Here is an 18,663-nt window from a genome sequence, read left to right on the forward strand (position 1 = left end):
TTCTGCCAATATGGCACTGTCGTGATGCCTGTAGCCTTTAAGTCTTTCAGGAAGTCTTGAAAACGGCACCATCAGTCCTCCAACTCCGTTTTCCTCCTTCAGTATCGTGTTGGCTATTCTGAGAGAGTCTTTGGTCTCTCTCTATACCTTTAGAATCAGTTTGTCAACAGCCACTAAATAGCTAGCGGGGACTGGGATTGCATGGAATGTATAGGGCAAGTTGGGGAGAACTGACATCTTGACAATGTTGAGTCTTCCTATCCATGAACATGGAATATCCATTTGTTTACCTCTTCTTTGATTTTGTTCATCAGAGTTTTATAGTTTTCCTCACATAGATATTTTACATATTTTGCTGGATTATATCTAAGTATCTCATTTTTTATTCATCTGATTTTTGCTAAGGTTGTACTGGTGAAATAGGGCCTTTCAGGTTGATGCTAAGTCATTATTGCCCCTGGGATACAGGACGTTTTGCTAGACTATTTTAGCCATGAGAATAGAAGTGCTTTTGAAGTCTTTCTCTTGGCCTTTCCTACCACTAAGAGACATCCTGATACATACTCAGATACTGAGGAAATGATCATAGGGTGGGCCTTTTTACCCACTGTGAATCAGAGTGGACCGAGGTTCTGTGCTCTGCAAGCCCCCTCTCTAATGGCATTTTGTGTCCCCCTGTATGAATGTCAGCTCAGGCCCTGAATCCCATGGCCTTCAAAGGACCTGGCATTTCCTGTCCTCCATGTGTGGCTCTTCTGGCCCATGGCCATTGGAAGCTTTGGAGGAAGCTGGGGAAGATGCTGCTCTATGCACTTGCCATGGGAGCAAGTTCAGCAGCCTGTCTCCGGGAGACAACTCAGCAGCTGAGGAATGAATGTCACTGAGAGGCAAAGAGGGTGGAAAGTAGAAAACATAGGCTCTCACGTGAGAGCTCAGTCGGGAAGGAGCTGCAGCCTGGCTGTTACGGGCTGATGAGAGAATGTGGCGTGGGGAAATGGAGCACTGAGGACAGATGGATGGGGTGGTGTCAGATGCCCGGAGATGCCACCTTATACAGGAGAGGGGGACCACCCCCATGATGGGATTAGCACAGGTGGGTAGCAGGACCTGCAGGTGTCCCCTGTCGGCTTCAGTTCCCTTGATGAATTAGAAGGTGGGGACATTTGGGGAAGAGGGTGATCATTTATAGGAAATGGACAAAGTTGGAAACTGTCTGCCCACTAGCTTCTTTTACTTCTATGTCTCCCGGGGAAATATTCTCCATGCAGATGTACAGAAAGTGGTAGGTGCCATCCCCACTGTATCCAGTGCGTTCCTTTATTCAAGGTCAGATATACAGTATTTCGTGGCCACAAAGCAGCATGCGACATAGGTGGGCACAAGCCGTTGAGCTCCGGGTCTCATGCAGACGCCCGGTTCTGAGAGTCTAATAACATCACACAGAATAGATCAATACCCATCTGGTGAAGCACAAGGCACCTTCATCCTGGGCTCTGGGGGGTCAGGCTGCTGCTCCCGGGGGCCTGCTGCCCAGCATGCTCAGACTCCTGCCAGGCCATCCCTGGACAGGTGGTCCCTATGGACATCTCTACTACCCACCACCTGCCTCCAGGTGAAGCCAATTCTCCTCTGCAAATGGCCTGGGATCCTCCGTGGGGCCGTGGGGCCAGGCCGTGGGCAGTAAAGACCGATCAGGGGATTGCTCAGCACTCCTCGTTGTCCAGAGTCCTGGTCTTCCAGAAGATGCTCTGCATGGCCGAGATCCGGTCCTTATCCTGGATATTGAAGACCTGGAACTGCAGATGGGACGGGGCATAGTGGGGTCACGGAGCTGTCTGGGGGCCCCATCACAGGGGCCTAGACACAGTGTGGGACAACACGTGCTCCTTGACCACCAGCACTTCCTGCCTCTGGGTCTCTGCCTGTATGGTCCTCCCCAACCTGCACGGTCCTCCCCCACCCAGGGCCCTCTCCTCCAGGTGCCCTTCTTCACACACAGGTATCCTCCCCAGGTGGGCCTGACACCTGGGGAGGATACCTGGTGGAGGCCCCACCAGGTGCTTGGGGAGGGCCGAGGAGGCAACTCCCCTCTTGCTTTCATCCCTCCAGCCCCCATGGGTCCTGGAAGGAGATTGTGTTGGCTCTTTAGGTGAGGGTGGGGGTCGGCCCTGGGGGGAAAGAAACAGGAATGAGCTCGGTGGGAGCAGGGGAAGGGAGGGCTTAGCAGAGCTGACGGCACCTTGGGGGGTGGCTGGGAGAGCGGCCAAGTAAGCCCTGAACAGGCCATAGGGGGTAAACTCCTAGGGACACAGCGTGGGACTCCTGAGTGCAGGGAGGCAGCAGGAAACTGTCCCTGTGAGGCTTAGGGACAGCCATACCCATTCACGAGGAACAGAGTCCCAGGGTAGGCAGGTGGGGCTCAAGCTCTTGCCATGTGTGGCTTTAGGGGCAGTTCTGGTGGGTAACGGAGGCTGGCTCAGACCTGGCCTCCAGGGGCACTAGTGGGCAGGGGCCCTCATGGCCTGTCTGGCCTTCAGATGTCCCACTCTTGCTGTCCAGAGGACCGACCTGCCCTGCCTTCCAGCTCTGTGCCCACCTGCATGTCCCCCTGGGCCTGCCCGAGACCCCCTCAGCATGCCACGCCCACCTTGTCCAGCAGGACGTCAAAGTAGGCCGTGGCCCAGTAGGCCGGGTTGCTGGCAGGCAGCTGCAGGAGCGCCTTGACCCCACTGCCGAGGCGCGGCGGGGGGCTGCGGCCCAGGTGGGTCACATGGATGCGCAGGGACGGCTCTGGCTGGCTGGCGAAGTGCTCCACGCACTGGTACAGGGCGTTGAGGTCCAGCCCAGCATCCGCAAGCAGGTTCCGCTCGGGGTGGAGGAAGTCCGGCAGGTTCCTGGTGGCCAGACAGCAGAGCAGCACCACCAGCAGCCGGTACACGGCGCCCTGTAGCTCTGCCCAGTCCTCCGGCTCCGGGAAGAGCACTGCGGCCCACAGCAACACAGTCTGAGGCAGGACTGGGGGTCAGAGCTCACCCGAGCATGTGGCCTGCTCCAGCCCAGGGCAGCCCACCCCGCCCGGCTTCCCCACCAGCCTCACACCTGGCCCCTGCAACCCACCCCCCTAGTCCAAGCCTACCCCCACCAGCAGCCGCCTGTCCCATCAGCACCCCTCCCCCACACTCCATGCCTCTGCAGCCCTCTGTCCCACCAGCACCTCTCCCCCACACTCCCTGCCTCCCCTGGAGGTCCCAGGGTGGGCTCAGCATCTTCCCACCTACGGTCTCCGGTCTCCATTCTGGCCCCTCCCCAACTCCCCGAGGGCGAGGTACCCCGCCCCCACCCAGCTCCCATCCCAGGACCCCTCAGCTCCTCTGGCTCTTTGCCTCCTGCCCTACTCCCCTCGGATGATCATGACCTCCTACTGTACAAGGCAGCCTGAGCAGAAGAACCCTACTGGCGCCTGTGTGTGTGTGTGTGTGTGTGTGTGTGTGTGTGTGTGTGAAAAAGCCCTAAGAATGGAGCTTTCTGACTGCATCAGGCACCCTCTACTCTCCCTCTCCCTGAGGCCCTCAGCCAGAGGCCCCTCCCCTGCCAAACCACTGCAGCTACCTCTCTGTGCCCTCATACCCCTCCTCCCACCAGCCCCCATCATCCCTCGCTCCCTGTGGGGCTCAGGAGCCACTGTGTCCCAGACCCCAAGCCCCACCCCCGCCCCAGAAGATGGCAACCCCTCAGAGGTGGGATGGAGGCCTGCAAGGGATGAGAATGGGTCAGAGGGAGCTCCCGTGACAGGCCAGCCCACACCCCCCAGGCCCCCTGAAGACCAGCCTTACACTGCCCCCCCCCCCAACACAGCTCACTATGGGCAGACCCCACACAGGCCAAGGAGGACATGGCTCCAGCCAAGTCCCAGCAGCCCAGTGAGCAGCCGAGAGCTGCAAACAGGGCTGCTTCCTCTCAAAGAGGGAATACCTGGCCAGTGACCTTCACAGCCGCCAGGGGCCCTTGCGCCCGAGAGCCCCCCGCCCATGGCCCATGCACCTTCAGATGGCCGAAGGTCAGGCCAGGGCTCTGGCCACCATCACGCCAGCTCTCGTGGTTGACCCGGTCCAGGATGGAGAGGCTGTCCAGGCGGTGGCCCGGGAAGGAGCCCAGTGCACCTAGCAGTCTGGTGAGCAAGTAGTCAGTGGAGACCCTGGGAGCCGGGACAGGCACACCACAGATGGTTAGCATTGTGGCCCAGCCAGGAGTCTGCGGCAGCCTGCCTCCACCACTTCACCCCAGGAAGAAAAGCCCCCAGCTTCTGTGGACTCCCCGCGAGAGGATCCGTGTGTGGTCCAGGCCACAAGGCCAGTGGCTGCACCCAGCACACCCTCCCCATGGTTCCCAGGCCTGCACGTGTTGGGCAGTCAAATGGGAAAGGCCAGTGTTCTTGGAGAGACATGTAGGCCCCACAACATGGAGAGGTGGAGGGAGCCTCCAGGCCATCTTGGCCCTTTTGTGTGGACAGGAAGGTGCCACTCTGACCTGCCCAGGGTGGACGGGCAGTTCTGGTCCTTGGGCTCGCATGTCCACTCCATGCCCCACTGGGAAGTCCAGCCTTCCCCGGGCGGCCACACAAGAGCTTGGGGCACTGCATCCCCGTGGCACTCACTGTGGATTTGCTGAGCCGCCAAAGGGGTGGAATCTGAGGTCCCCCCAAGGGCCCCCTTCTGTGGAGTCTCAGTACTGGACGGCCGACTGCCTGCACACCCAGAGTCTGGATGGAGGGACACGGGAAGGACCGTTCCCTGCTGGCCTGCACACATGACTGCCCAGCGCACCCTCCCTTCCTTCCCACAAGCCCGGACAAAGCCCTGCTCAGGGTGAGGGGCTCAGAGGCGCTCAGAGGAGCCTTTCTTTGGGGGTAGAAGGCCACAGGAGGGCATAGCCAGCTCCATGAACATCATCAACTTCCAAGAATTACCTGTAAGAGCAACACCCACCCCCCTGCCTTACTTCAACCCAGTGCCCTGTTCCCAGAAGCAGCACCCGGTGTAGGAGCTGGTGGGTGGGTCACCCCCCTCAAATCACAGCGCCCCTGCCTGCAAAGTGCTGTGGAAGCCATTTCGGAGCTGGAGGGGGCTCAGTCCCCGCCCTTGGCTTGGGGGTCTCAAGGGCAGCTCAGCCTCTGCTGTGTGCCCCCCACCCCCGACTCTCTCTTTCCATCTCACAGACACCAACTCAGGGCCTCTCTTTCCTGCAGGTGCATCTGAGGAAGGGGCCTAAGCACCTCACCGAGGGATGGAGACCGGAGGTCCACAGGAGGCTGGCGGGGGAGGGGACACGCAGCTAACCCCACGGGTGGGGGACACACCATATCCCATCTGGGAGGATGCTAGCAAATTCCTCTGGTCACCCTCACTGTGCGGGGACCCCTCCTGGCCGCCCCAGGACCCTGTGTGACCCAGATAAGTCTCTGTCCTCTTTGCCGCTTTCCCACCTGAAACAAAGGTGTCAGTCCAGGTCGTGAGGGTCCCCTTCCAGGCGGCCTCCTGCGTTTCCCAGTTTCTCCCCATCTCTCCTCACAGTCTGCCCTGCCCACTCCTCATGTGGGGTGGGGGCACAGCTCCCCCCTCACCACTCCCTGCAGCTGCAAGGAGCTGAAGCTGGCAGTAAGGAGTGAGCATCCCGGCCAGATCCCACATCCCCCGCCCCTCAGAGATCCCAGTGACATTGGTATGGATGACTAGGGCAGGGGGGACATCACCGCAGACCTTCCGGCTCAGAGTGAGGGGAACACTGGTGGGGCAGCCCCCTTCCTGCCAGCTCCCCAGGACCCCCAAACCCCAGGAGGCGTGTCCTACCTCCAGTGCTGGGCACCGTCTGGTACAAGCGCCACCTCTTGGCTGACGATCCTCTTCAAGCTGCCTTCAGGGAACCCATGTGTCAGCTGGGCCCCCTCCAGGGCGGGCACCCTCTGCCTTCTTCGTACCACAGGCACGATGTGGAAGCACACTGTTCTCCAGCCACTGGACACCAGCAGGGACAGATGGAGCTCCTCCTCCCTCAGGCTGTCTGCGTTCAGAGAGCCTGCAACGACCGCCATGCCCCAGAGTCCCCATCTCAGGCTGCCCCTCACACCTCTTGGAAGGGGCTGAGGAGGTGCAGGACGGCCTGGGATGGCCCAGGAGTAGCACACGTGTCCCCGAAGGCCTGATGTTGGACATGCTTGGTGCCCAGCTCCCAGGAGGGTCTGGATCCGAGGGCTGACAATGAATGAGCCTGCCCTCCCTCGTTCTACTCCACACCCTGGGTCTCCAGAACAGCATCACAGACGGCACATCGGAGTAAAGATGCTCCCACATCCCTCATGGCTGACGCAGCCCAGCGCCCACTCCCCTGACCCAAAGCTCCCAGACCAGCCAGGAGGGGACATTCCAAGGACAGGAGGGGCACTCTGGTGTAACCTGGGGTCCTCTGGACTTCCATGTCAGTTGTCCCTCCCCCCCCCACCCCTCCGAAACATATTGATACCACAGAGAAGGAAAGGGGATCTGAACAGTGTGGGGAACCCTTGCATCACCAGCCCTGACCAACACCAGCCAACACTGGATTCAGAGTGGTCACCCCTTCCCTCCCCCGGCGCTACCCAGTGAGGGCGCTGGTTAGAGGTCAGGGACCAACCTTCTGGGAGACATGTGCCAAAGGAAGTCCCCAGTATGTGCCTAGGAGAAAGGTCTCTATGGGACTGAGCGTGGGAGCTGCATTCCCACACTGTCCCACCGCACACAGCCCACCACAGCTCCTCGCAGCACTGGGGGTCCTGTATGAAGGAGCCTGGTCCCCCCATTAGGCAGACCCTTCCCCCAAGTCTCCTATACGGTAGTTCTTGGGCCACTTCTGGGAACCTAGCCCAGAGCAGGTCCTGGTCCTGCCACCTGGGCCACTCTATAGCCCCCATGAGCCTCAGTTTCCCTGTCAGTTAAAGGAAGAAGGAGTTGGGTGATCCCAGGCCCCTCCCAATTCAGGGTTTGAGCTGCAGGTGGTGGCTTTATTTCCTTATCTACTGCTGGTCAAACCTTCTGGCGGTGGAGGCGGCTTGGAAGGCAGCCACACCTGCTCGGTCACGCCACACCCTGCCTTAGCCCCTAGGCTGGTCTCACCGGTTTCTGCCCTGGGTGGGAGCATCCTGGACCTTGTCACCTAGAGGGAGCTGCTGTGTTTCCCTTTTAAGGTAAGTGTCAGGAAGCAATGCCTGGAATTTCCCTGCGTGCTCAATTCAGATGGGTGTGGTCCCAGGTTCCTCTGCTCTCTCAGCCAGGAACTGAGGACGGAGGAGACCCAGGGATAGTGAAGAGGGGCAGCTCAGAGTGCGCCCAAATGGCCCAGGCTGGGCACACCCCAGCAGGTGGGTCTGCTCCCAGACGGGCACAGGGCTGGCAGGGGCTAAGGCCAGGTGGGAGTGGCAATGTTAGGTCACAGAGACAGACAGACAAGGCCCTGCGGTAATTGAGAGGTTCAGAAGATGAGCAGAGAAGATGTGGAAGGGGCTGGAAGCTGGCCACACCTAATGACAGGCTCCGGCTGCCCCGAGAAGGTGGCCACCGGCCCCAGGTCACCAGGCAGGCCTGGGAGGGGCCAGAGCTGGAAGTTGTCCCCTCTTGGGGCTGGAAGTCCATCCAGGAGCCACTCTGAGCAGCCCAGGGCGGGTCACTCTCCCCGAGATGGGCTGACCATCTCACTCTGGCATCACGGCAGACATGAGGACCAGCCGCCACTATGGACCTGTCCTTCCCAAGGGAGGCTGGACATTCTGTTTTGGTCCCCAGTCCCTGCCAGGACAACCCAATATATTTGCTCTGGTCCCCAGGAGGAGGCCCTGCTGTCCGGATCTCTGCACCTGCCTCTTCCCGGGACTCTCACAGTCCAGGCGGCCCCTGCTGGAGGGAAGCCTGCCATTTGTGGTCCAGCCAGGAGCCCTGCATCCCCCAGGAGCTCCCCACCCCGAGTCACACCATGTGGGCACCCAGACAAGACACTAAGGCCAGACTCCAGCACGGAGCCTGCTCAGGGCCCAGGACACCAAGTAGCAACAGGACCATGCACGGAAACAAAACTGTGCAGGTGTACACACACGTCCACACACACTCTCATGTGTGCCCACTTCTGCATGCACATGTGCACACACTCACACATGTGTCCACAATCCTGCACACACACTCACTCACTCATGTGTACACACTTCCACCTACACATGTGCACACACTCAGACATGTGTCCATAACCCAGACACACACACACATGCACACACATAGTCTTCCCAGTGCGATGTGACCAGGGACTGCACTCAGGGACATCTGTAAGGACAGCGGGCTGAACCAGAGCTGGTAACAGGACCACTCGCCCAGACCTGTGGCCAGACCCTCATCTAGCAGGTCGGCGGGAAGACGGTGCCCTGGCAGGCGTCGTTTCCAGCTGTTTCACTAGTAACAGCCTGTCCCCTGTGGCCACCAAAGTCATCAAGTGACATGGAAACACATGATCTGTCTTCTCAGAAGTGTCTGGAGCTAGAAAGGACCTCAGAGCAATGTCCCCCGACTCGTGTGCCCTGACACACACACTGAGAGACCCTGTCTGTGCACGCATGCGCACACGTGCACACATACACACTGCCATCACATGTGTGCCCTGACACACACCAAGAGACCCCGTCTGTGCATGCACACACAGGCATGCACACACTGCCATCACACATGTGCCCCAACACACACACTGAGAGACCCCATCTGTGCACGCACGGGCACACACGCATGTACACACACACACACAGACACACGCACTGCCATCATGCGTGTTCCCACAGTCGCTTGGTGGCTACCTGGTGCGATGAGGCTCTGGTGTTTGCAGTGCACGATGGCTGCCACCAGAAGGTCCTTGAGGACACGCAGGACCTTGCTGGGCACAATGTGGCTGCAGCAGGTGCCACTCCCCTCTGAGGAGATGCTGGAGACGTCTTCGGCTGTCCACCGCTCCAGGTTGGCCCCTTCCCTGGGGACACCCAGGCGGCAGGACGTGGGGCCTTCCCCTGCCTGGGCGGCCCCCGCCTCTTCAACCAGGAGGACCTCGGCGTCCACCCACAGGGGCACCTCCATGCTCACTGGGTCCTCGGAGGAGCGCAGGGCGAACTGGAAGGCCTCCAGGTCCCGGGAGTAGTCCACGAGGAAGCGGGGGTCCAGCTCGTGCACCCGCTCCAGCACCACTAGCAGCACGTTCTCCGCTCTCTGGTAGTCCTGCGCCCGGGGCGCGCCCCTCGAGCGGATGGCCTGCAGGTAGTGATGCCACAGGGACACCTGCACGGCCATGGCTGGGGCCAGGGCACAGGGGCAGCCAGGGACTGAGGACCCAAGGACGTGCACAGGCCCCGGAGAGGAGCAGGTCTGCGGGTGGGGCCCCAGCTCCCCGCAGAGCAGAATTTTGGAGCTGCCACCGGGTTAAATAGCCGAGCCAGGCCCAGCCTTTGAAGTGGGGGTGAGTCAGTCCCCAACCATTAGGAATGTCACTGGGAGCCTAGGGCAGGGGGAGGGGCCGGGTCACAACTCAGCTCTGGTTCCTCCCTCCTGTCACACTGACTGCCTCTTAGCTGTTCCAGAGAGCCCTAGAGAAATACCACAGTCAGGCCGCGCCCCTCCCAGGGCCTGGCCACCTCCCGCAGGCCCTTCCTGGTGCCCCCCCATCCCTGTGCAGCGGCCACAGAAATTCTGTGACATGCAGGTCTCCCACCAGCCTGGGGGAGGGACACAGGGCAGCCTCCTTGCTCAGATGACAAAGGTGAGAGCGGGAGGTAGCCTCCCCAGGCCCCCGGAGGGAGAGCCTGCTGCAGCTGCCTCTGAGGAGCCTAGATGGCAGGCTAGGGGGTCTGCACTCCTCCAACAACCTCCACATTCCACTGAGGCACCTAAGCCCGGCCGGAAGTGGGGAGCCTCCAATGGGGGGTCACCTGCCCACCCACCACCCGGGTGAGAATCCTGCCTCCTCTCCCTGCAGCGCCACACTTCCAAACCCCAACCCCGGGGCCCTAGCTCAACCTTAAGGGAGCCTGTACCCACCTGGGTCTGCAGCCCTAGGGGACATCTCCTGGGCTCCTTACCAGGTGGAAAGTCTCGCCCTGCTGGCCGCTTTAGCACAGCACTGGGAGCCCTGCCTGGCCCAGCCTGTCTCCCTGCTCAAGTGGGCAAGTCCCAACCAGTCACCAGGGAGCCACCCCCACTGACCCTTGGCCCTGCTGGGCCAGCCCTATATGCACACACACCCCACCCCACCCCCACCCCCCACGCCCAGTGTCTGAAAACAGTGAACTTGGAGATAGCCCCTCATGAGGTTTCCCGGAGACGCAGCCCTGCCTCCCTCAGGGTGAGCCCTCTCCTCCACCCACACTTGGGCCTCAGATACCCAGAGCTGCAAGCAGAACCCAGATCCAAGGGGAACCTGGGTGGCTCAGTGGGTTAAAGCCTCTGCCTTCGGCTCAGGTCATGATCCCAGGGTCCTGGGATGGAGCCCCACATCAGGGTCTCTGCTCCGCAGGGAGCCTGCTTCCTCCTCTCTCTCTGCCTGCCTCTCTGCCTACTTGTGATCTCTGTCAAATATATAAATAAAATATTAAAAAAAAAAAAAAAAGAACCCAGATCCAAGGTGCTTACTTCCTGGTCCTTGGAACCCCCAGGTCCTGACTCTCTCTTTCATACCTCCCAGGACAAAGAGCTCACCACCTCACAGTGCAGCCCATAGCACCATCAAACAAAAGACAGGTTTCCTTCCTCAGACCTGACGTGGTCCTGTCCTCTGGGGTTGTCCAGAGCACGTCAGTCCCTCTCCCAGGGCAGCCGCTCAGTGTCAAGGATGCTGATGCCCTTGGCCGGCCTCCCACCCCATCCATACCATGTTCTGCTCCCCACCACACACTCTGCATGGCCCTTCCATTTTCACGGGACTCTGATCTATAGGGAGGGGCATTGCTGTGGAGGACCTGGGTCCCGCGCTCCTGACTCTGGCCCTGCCTGTGCCTTGGCTCCACCATCTGCAACCCGTGATATCACGTTTCTCCAGCTTCCTTGGACCTCAGGGCAATCCTGAATTCCCCCAGGAGAGCAGGTGGCCCCCCTCGGCACGGCGCTGCAGGGACCTCCCCGACTCAGGGGCGGCTCCAATGTTGTGCACCCCACCCCCGGTCCCAGGAGCCCCCTCCTCAGGGAGAGTGACACCTAAGTGCCCAAGGCCAGTTGTCTGCTTTCCCCTCCACTACTGGTCAGCTCGCCCTTACTGCCTCCACTACCACTCCCTGTGACATGTGTTCCACGTCCCCCACTCCTTGGGGTTCAGGGCCCCGGGCCCTAGGCCCCACGGCAGTTCTGTGTCTGCCCTTGGACTTCCCACAGACCGCTAGCACCTGATCTCTTGCAAGGGCAGGGCTGGGAGAGAAGACGCACGAGCCGCCCTGACCCACTGGGCAGTGTCTGACCACAGAGGAGCCATGGAGTTCAGTGGCTACAGGTCACAGCACCCAGGACCACCACCCCGCAGGCCCCAGGGTGGGGCAGTGAGGGGCCCTGGAGGGTCACGGGGGTCCATGTGGTGGGCAGCCAGCGAAGGAGTTTGCCAGCTGGTGGACATGCCGCCCCCAGCACAGGTTCATGTAGCTTCCGTGTCTTGAGGGAGATCAGCGCAAGCGTCCTAATCCTGTACTTCTGGAGCTCCTGGTTGTGCTACAAGAGGGGGACCCACATGCAGCCCACGAAGTGGACCGTGGGAGTCTGGCGGCAGACCCCATGCGGCCTCTGAGGCCCTCATGCTCACCAGCCCCTTCAGAGAGCGTGGGCTGCCACTCTGACGTCCCAGGCCTTCCTGCCCAGACCACATCTACCAGCCACAGCTCTGGGCCAGCCCACGCAAAAACAGATGCTGCCCGAGCTGCCAAGTGTGATCTCCCAAAAGGGTCAGCGAGGTCTGAATCAGCCACGGAGTCCCAGGGGGACCCTTCCTCTGTGCCCAGGGGCAGGCCTCTCTCTCCAGGCCCTCCCGGTCTCACTCAGCCCATACGCCCAGAGCACTGGCCGGAAGCTGCTTCCACTCAGGGGTTCACACAGAATTGTCAGACCTCAAGAGAAGACATACCCAGGAGCTGCTCTCCAAGAGACCCTGGGAGAGCTCCCGAGCGAGCCACTGGCCAGCCTGGGCGCAAAGCCCTCGGCAGAGAAACAGGGAAGCTGCACGGGATGGGCCACCAAGACACGGCCACGCTCTGATGGTGACCCACACCTCTACACCTCTACACTTTCTGCACGATGCCCCTGGCGGGCCGGGCAGTTACCGTGTGCCATGGACGCAGGAGCTGCTGAAGTGAGCGGTCCAAATATGACCAGCACCGGAGGGTCCCTCCCACACGTGGCTTCTGTGGGCCTAAGGTTGGAACAGCAGTGCGTGCCAAGCTAGACACACCCAGGCCTGGCTCCCAGGGTCCCTGAAGCCCCACTGTCAGCAGTGGCCTGGTGGTCATGGGCAGCCCCATCTCAGCTTGACGCTGGTCTGTGGCACGACCACATCCAGGACACGCAGTCAGGGTGGCCAGAATCTGACATGCATGTCTGACTGGCCTGGGCTGCAGCTGTGAGGGCGCATTCATTGCTTCTGTGGAACATCCAAGCCTAACAATCCTGGCCTGTGGGTCTGCCCCACCTGGTCCTCCTCCTCCTTACTCACCCCAGGAAGGTCGCAGTAGCAGCAGGGAAATGGGGTGCCACCCACGGCCCCAGCCCCCCGCTTTTCCCTGGAGCCCTGCTAAGAAGGCCCTGCTTCCTTTCCCAGCTGCCTCCAGCCTCCAGTCCAGGCTGCAGGCTTGTGGCATGGGCTGGGGGTTGAGGACAAAGCCCTATGGGAAGCACAGAGACCAGGAAGCAGCTGGGGTGGGTTAGAGGGACAGGGTGTAGCCCACGTGGACCCCAGTGGCTAGGGATGGGAAGAGCCATAGCACCAACAGGGTCAAGGCCTGGCCCCAGGAGGGGGGCCTACACTCCCGGGGCGGGGCTGCGGTGAAGGGGCCTCAGGGCACAGACCCCAGAGCCGTCAGGCACCAGGGTCCACCGTCACTCAGGAAGCTGGGCCCAGGGAGACGAGGCAGGAGCCGGCAAACTAGAAACCACAGTGGGAGAGAGAAACAAGCTCCTCACAGCCATCCCCGGGCCGCGGTCTGACCAACCGGCCAGCCCGAGCTGCTGGAGCTTTTGTGTGCTGGACGTGTCTGGCCTGAGGGGCAAGGAGCAAACCCACAGAGTGGGAAGGAGCCTCAGAAAAGGCCGGGCCCCACGCTTCCGCACGGGACCCTCGCTTGGCAGGGGAACAGTCCAGGCAGGAGGGACGATCCCAAAGTGGTGGGGGGGCTTGCAGGGAAGGGAGCCAGGCCCTAGGAGGAGGCGTCCCCAGCCCCCAATTGGATCACAGCCCACACCCCCGCCCGGGCTTCCTTCAGAGATTTCTCACGTGGTGGGGTCAGAGCGAGGAGACAGCTCTGGCCCTTGGCTTCCACAGGGTTCCCACGCGGCTACATCTCTGTCACTGGGTGCCACAGCCCAGCTGTCTGAGCACCAACAGCCTGTGGGCTTATGCTGCCCTTCAGTTTCTGGTGATTTCTTGAAGGGATCTTCTGCAGAGTCACCAGACATGGAAGGCACAGAGCACAGGACTTAAATCACCGCTCCTCGTCCCCCCGGTCCCAGGGGCCATCCTCTGACCCCCTGCCCATCACTGCCCATCACCTCCCCTCGTCCCCTAGGTCCCATGGGCCGTCATCCCTCCTGACCCCCTGCCCATCACTTCCCAGGAGCCCCGAGGGTCTGCTTCTTCGCAGGTGGCCTCTCCCAGCAGCCCCAGAGCGGCCTTCCCTCCACTAGTCTGGGGAGGACACGGGGGCTGTACCACCTGCCTGGGAGCCTGGGGCTGGGGGCTGGCTACCCGGCCAACTGCCTCCTCTCGCAGAGACCAGCACAGGGGTGCCCAGCTCTGGCATAAAGCCCATCACACCCTTCTACCTGCACCACACCATCAAGCAAGGGACACGTGGGACTGCACACAGGAGGTGACAGCCCACAGGGCAGCTGACAGGGGTGCTGGCCCAGGGGGGACAGAGGGCACTGAAGAGGCGCTGGGGAGGAAGTAGGCAGACCTTCCTGTGGAAGGTGCGTGTGTGCTGGTGGCTAGGGTGTGAGGGTTCATCTGTCTGCTGTAGGCTGCTGTCCGGCTCTTTGTGGACACTTGGGGTCCCCCAAGGAGAAGCAGGTGTGGGCCAGCACCATCACCCAGGAGGTGGCCATCCTCAGCCAGTGGCAGAGGCAACAGGGAGCAGACAGCTAAGCCATGAAGCTTTGCAAGGCAGGAAGGAGGCTGGGGCGGCCACAGCCCAAGAAGGGGGCTGGCAGAGGCCATGGGGAGAGGGGTTCCAAGGGTCTCAGATCCAACCACTCAGTTACATAGCCGCTACCTCTGTCCCCTAGTTCAGGGGTACAGACACACCGACAGTGACCAGTAGCCTGGGGCGCTCCCCCCACGGGCAGAAGTCCACAGCTCTGGGCGGTGCCCGAGCCCAAGTGTCCAGAGGGAGTCTATATTTAACGTAAGTGCAGAGTGTGCAGCCTGCTTCCTGTCCAGCACCTGCAAAGGACACACCTGATGGAGGCTGTGACCCTGGGTCAGTTGAACCACAGCTGCTGGCAGGAGCCACTCCTCTCCTGAGTGATCACCCACATTCCCGATGGACTGTCACCAAGGACAGCTGCCCCCGGGGGTGGGGGCGGGCAGGTCCTCAGGGGACAGAGTCACTGGAGAGCAGACTGACACCTGGACAGATCCTAGAGCCAGTTAGGGTGGCCCGGCTGCTAGGAGGCCCTGCGGGGCTAGGACAGAGGCAGGCCGTTCCTCTCTTCCGGGGTTGCCCTGCATGTGACCCATCTTCAGAGGACACATCAGGGCAATGTGTCCCATCCATGGCAGGCCAGGCCGCACCCATCCCTGTCATGCCTGTCAGAGCGAATATAAGAATGTGGCCGAGGGTTGGCCTTCACACCAGGAAGCCAGCACTTTGGTGCGAGTTTTGAGGTCCCTTCCCCTCTCAGGGAGGGTCTGAATCAGATGTGGCAAATTCTGGTGCCCCCAGGGCTGGCAGCAGACAGAAAAAGTTGAAGTCATTCTCTTGCTCTGGGTCAGGACCAGCAGTGGTCTTTCCTGAGCCCTGCCCCTGCCCATCCCACAGAGGTGCTACCTGCATGCTAAGGACCTCTATCACACCCTCCATCCACTCCAGAACATTCCCCAGGAGCCATGCCCGGGCCCAGGGCTGCCTGGTCCTGAAGGTTCTCCTTCTCGTCCATTGACAGCCCAGGACCAGGAGCCACAAGCATGGACACCAAGCAGTCAGGCCACGGGGCCTGTGGAAGCCCCGAGGGGCTGGGCATCTCCCTAGAGAAAAGGGTACAGGGGTGTGGGCGAAGGCGGACCTGTGCCGGGCTTCTCTGTGTGGCCCGAGGGCTTAAGGGGGAGAATAAGCCAAGGTGAATGCTGGGTTGGGGAGTAGGGGCAAGAGGCGCGACAGGCTGTCCCTCCCACCACGGAGCCGCGACTCTCCTGGTTTCCTGAGAGAGATGGCAGATAATTACGCTGGCCTCCACGGCCCCCTCGTGCCACCACCACACAGATGTCCCACACTGAGCTCCCCGGGTGGGAAGACTTACTGGAGGCAGGCCTTACCCTCTATGCCCCCAGAGCCCACCTCGTCGGGGTCAGAGGAGGCCCAGCCCCTGAGCAATGTTGCCACTCCCTTTGCCTCCCTGAGGACACCTGCCTCACACCTCTCCGAACCCCCTGGGCTCAGATTCTGGGGGAAGGGTGCTATAGGCAGCCTAGGGTGCTGAAAGGTACCCAAGCTACAGCATGGGTCCCCTGGGCTCTGAATCTGGATCTCGGCTTTTACCTTCAGAAGCTGGAAGTTACGCTTGTCCAGAGGGGCCTGGGGCGAAAGGACTGGCTAGGGCCCGTCCACTTGCCTGTCTAATGAGCCCCATGCCAGCCCTGCAGGCCCAGTGGGACTACGTCCAGCTGGGGAGCCTGGCCTGTGCCTGCGTGAGGCACTCCGGTGGCTGTCCTCCCGGGGGGCGGCCTGCAGAGGCCCTGAGGATTCCGGAACAAAGATCCCGTGCTTCTCAAAGACAGCTTCCTTTAAGCACAGGTGACCCGGTCTTGAATTTCCATCTTGAGGAGACAGCCTGGTCCCTCGCAGTCCCTCAGCAGCCCTCCCACCGAGCACCCCCCTCACCACCAGGTCCCTTCTGGCCTTGCCCAGGCAGGCTGACTCCTATCTTCTCGAGTGGCCTCAGAGGAGCCCAGGCTCTGGGGGTCCCCAGGACATCCCCAGAGTCCCACATAGGTCTCCTCTCATTCGAGGGGCAGTCATTCCTGGCTGCTGGGCCCATCTCCAGCTGCTGTCCCTATTCAAGAGGGACTCTGCTGGGAGAGACCCAGCGTGGAATGAGGCGTGGGGAGGGGACACTGGTCTGCCTCGATGCCCAGTGCCAGACTCAGTCCAGAGGCCCCAGGAGGCCCAGGCTGGGAGGGATACAGGTCTGTGCCTGTCCCTCACTTGCTCCTGGGCCTGGGTCCCATCACCCCAGTGGGTGAGCTCTGGGTGTCCCTGCTGGTCCTTTATGTGGCTCTGGAAAATTTTTCAGTGACAGGGGTACAACGAGTGTGGCACAAATCACCCATGGAGTAGATTACCCTGAGACCGAGCTCCAGAGGGAAGCATCCAAGTGCAAGGTTAGGATGATGGGGGTCTCCTTTGGTCCTCGGGCAGGTGGTTTCTCCTCTCCAGGCCTCAGTCTACCCATCTGCTGGACACATTCCCACTACTGACCTGAAAGTTCTTTTCTAGATGTTAGAAAAGAAAGCCATAGGGGTTCCTGGGTGGCTCAGTCGTTAAGCGTTTGCCTTTGGCTCAGGTCATGATCTCAGGGTCCTGGGATCAAACCCCACATTGGGCTCCCTGCCTAGTGGGAACCTGCTTCTCCCTCTCTGGCTCCCCCTGTTTATGTTCACTCTGTGTGTGTGTGTGTGTGTGTGTGTGTGTGTGTGTGTGTGTCAAATAAATAAATAAATAAAATCTTAGAAAGGAAGGAAGGAAGGGAAAGAGAAAGAAAGAAAGAAAGAAAGAAAGAAAGAAAGAAAGAAAGAGACAAGAAAAGAAAAGAAAAGAAAAGAAAAGAAAAGAAAAGAAAAGGAGAAGGAAGACATAGCTTCTGATTTTCCTTTAGGAGGAAGCTGATGCGTGGCCCCAAACACACAATTTCTCCCAGGGAGAATGCCCCTGGAAGGTGGGAGCCCTTCCCCACAAGGGCGGGGGAGGGGGAGGCCTGGGGGAGAGCCAGCCCCTTCTGGCTGTGGTCTTTCAGGTGAACAGCTTCACCCAGGGCGTCTCCAGTGACCAGGAGACGGCTTGCAGACAACAGCGTTCCTTAGTCCCCATGGCAACAGGGCCTGCACTCCTGTTTCCAGGGAAACTCAATCCTCAGCGTCGCGGTTGCCCCAGCAACGCCTCTGGCTTAGTTGGCTGCTTGGTCGCCAGCCCAGAGGGGGCAGCTGGACGCCCCAACCGACCAACCAACTGGAGGAGCCAGGTGCTGCACAGGTGTGGGGCTGGGTGCACTGGGGCCGGTCCCAGCCCGGCGAGGGCACCAGGAGGACACTCACCGGGCAGCCAAGCCCCGGCTCTCTCCCGAGTCCTGTGCTCCCATCCGAGATGAGCTCTGCCTCCAGCGAGCCTGGCCACGGGGATGCCACTGCAGAGCGGTCTCCACTGGGGCTAGACACCGTGATCCAGGTCAGTGGGGTGCCCGCCCTCTAGCACCCTCCTGGGAGTAGGCTCCGAGGGCACCTTGGGAGGGTGCACAGAGAAGCCACACCTCCCCAGCTCCAAGGGGCCCTCGAGCACTCACATGGTCAGCACGAGCACGCACACGCACGTGTGCACGCACACATACACCGGGGCAGCCTCAGCTCAGGAGAGGGGCCTTGGGAGAGGGTGGCCTGGGTGTGGGGAGACCTGAGCCGAGCACCCGGCCTCCCCGTTCATGCCTGGGTGAGCTCAGGTCACCAGCCCCCTTCTCGAGCCTCAGGGTCACAGCCTGAGCACTGTGGGTAGGGAGTGATGGACTACCCTTCCACACCGGAGTCCCACATGCTGGAATCTCATTCCCTGCTTTCTTCCTGGCAGAGTGTGGGAGCCGCCATTGCTGGGCAGATAGGGTTCATCCCAGGATCTATTCTGTGACTTCCAGAACTTTCCCGTGTGCATAACAGCAACAACAGTGGGGACCACGAACTACCCCCCTGCCCCTTTCTCCTTTGTTCCCCTACTTCCCAGAGTCGATCCAGTGCCCAGCACCGCCATCCCATTCCTCAGCTGCACCCCACTGCCATCACCTGGCTCTGGCCACCTGGGTCAGGTCGTCCCCACCCTGACTGACCCCTTAGGGATGCCAGTGAACCCTCGGTGCCCTGGCTGACTCAGTTGTTAATTAACCCGGTTCTTAGAATCTCAGCGTGTGCTGTAGGGGGTTGACATGGGATTGACGTGGTCAGAGAAGA

The 18,663-nt window shown here is 60.7% G+C and overlaps 2 protein-coding genes across 3 annotated transcripts in view; one reads left to right on the forward strand and one right to left on the reverse strand.

Annotated features, from left to right (window-relative positions):
* Positions 1-1,283: 1,283 nt before the first annotated feature.
* On the reverse strand, positions 1,284-9,599 carry MAB21L4 (mab-21 like 4). 2 transcript variants are annotated; one of them, XM_032857694.1, is made up of 5 exons: positions 8,861-9,599; positions 5,847-6,072; positions 4,042-4,168; positions 2,648-3,004; positions 1,284-1,796 (listed from the first exon to the last, which is right to left on the reverse strand). In XM_032857694.1, the coding sequence occupies exons 1-5, from the start codon at positions 9,342-9,344 to the stop codon at positions 1,704-1,706; spliced, it is 1,287 nt and encodes a 428-aa protein (XP_032713585.1). In that variant the 5' UTR covers positions 9,345-9,599; the 3' UTR covers positions 1,284-1,703. The 2 variants fall into 2 exon arrangements, with proteins under 2 accessions (XP_032713585.1, XP_032713584.1); XM_032857693.1 differs by having other exon boundaries at positions 4,042-4,195; positions 8,861-9,597.
* An 8,160-nt stretch (positions 9,600-17,759) lies between these two features.
* CROCC2 (ciliary rootlet coiled-coil, rootletin family member 2) overlaps positions 17,760-18,663 on the forward strand; it is a 59,870-nt gene continuing 58,966 nt past the window's right edge. Inside the window, exon 1 of the mRNA XM_032857954.1 lies at positions 17,760-17,896. Coding sequence (XP_032713845.1) covers positions 17,816-17,896 — 81 coding nt within the window. The 5' untranslated portion in view covers positions 17,760-17,815. The remainder of the gene's footprint in view (positions 17,897-18,663) is intronic.

Source organism: Lontra canadensis, unplaced genomic scaffold, assembly GCF_010015895.1.
Source record: "Lontra canadensis isolate GAN:19392208 unplaced genomic scaffold, GSC_riverotter_1.0 scaffold13, whole genome shotgun sequence".
Lineage (NCBI taxonomy): Eukaryota > Metazoa > Chordata > Mammalia > Carnivora > Mustelidae > Lontra > Lontra canadensis.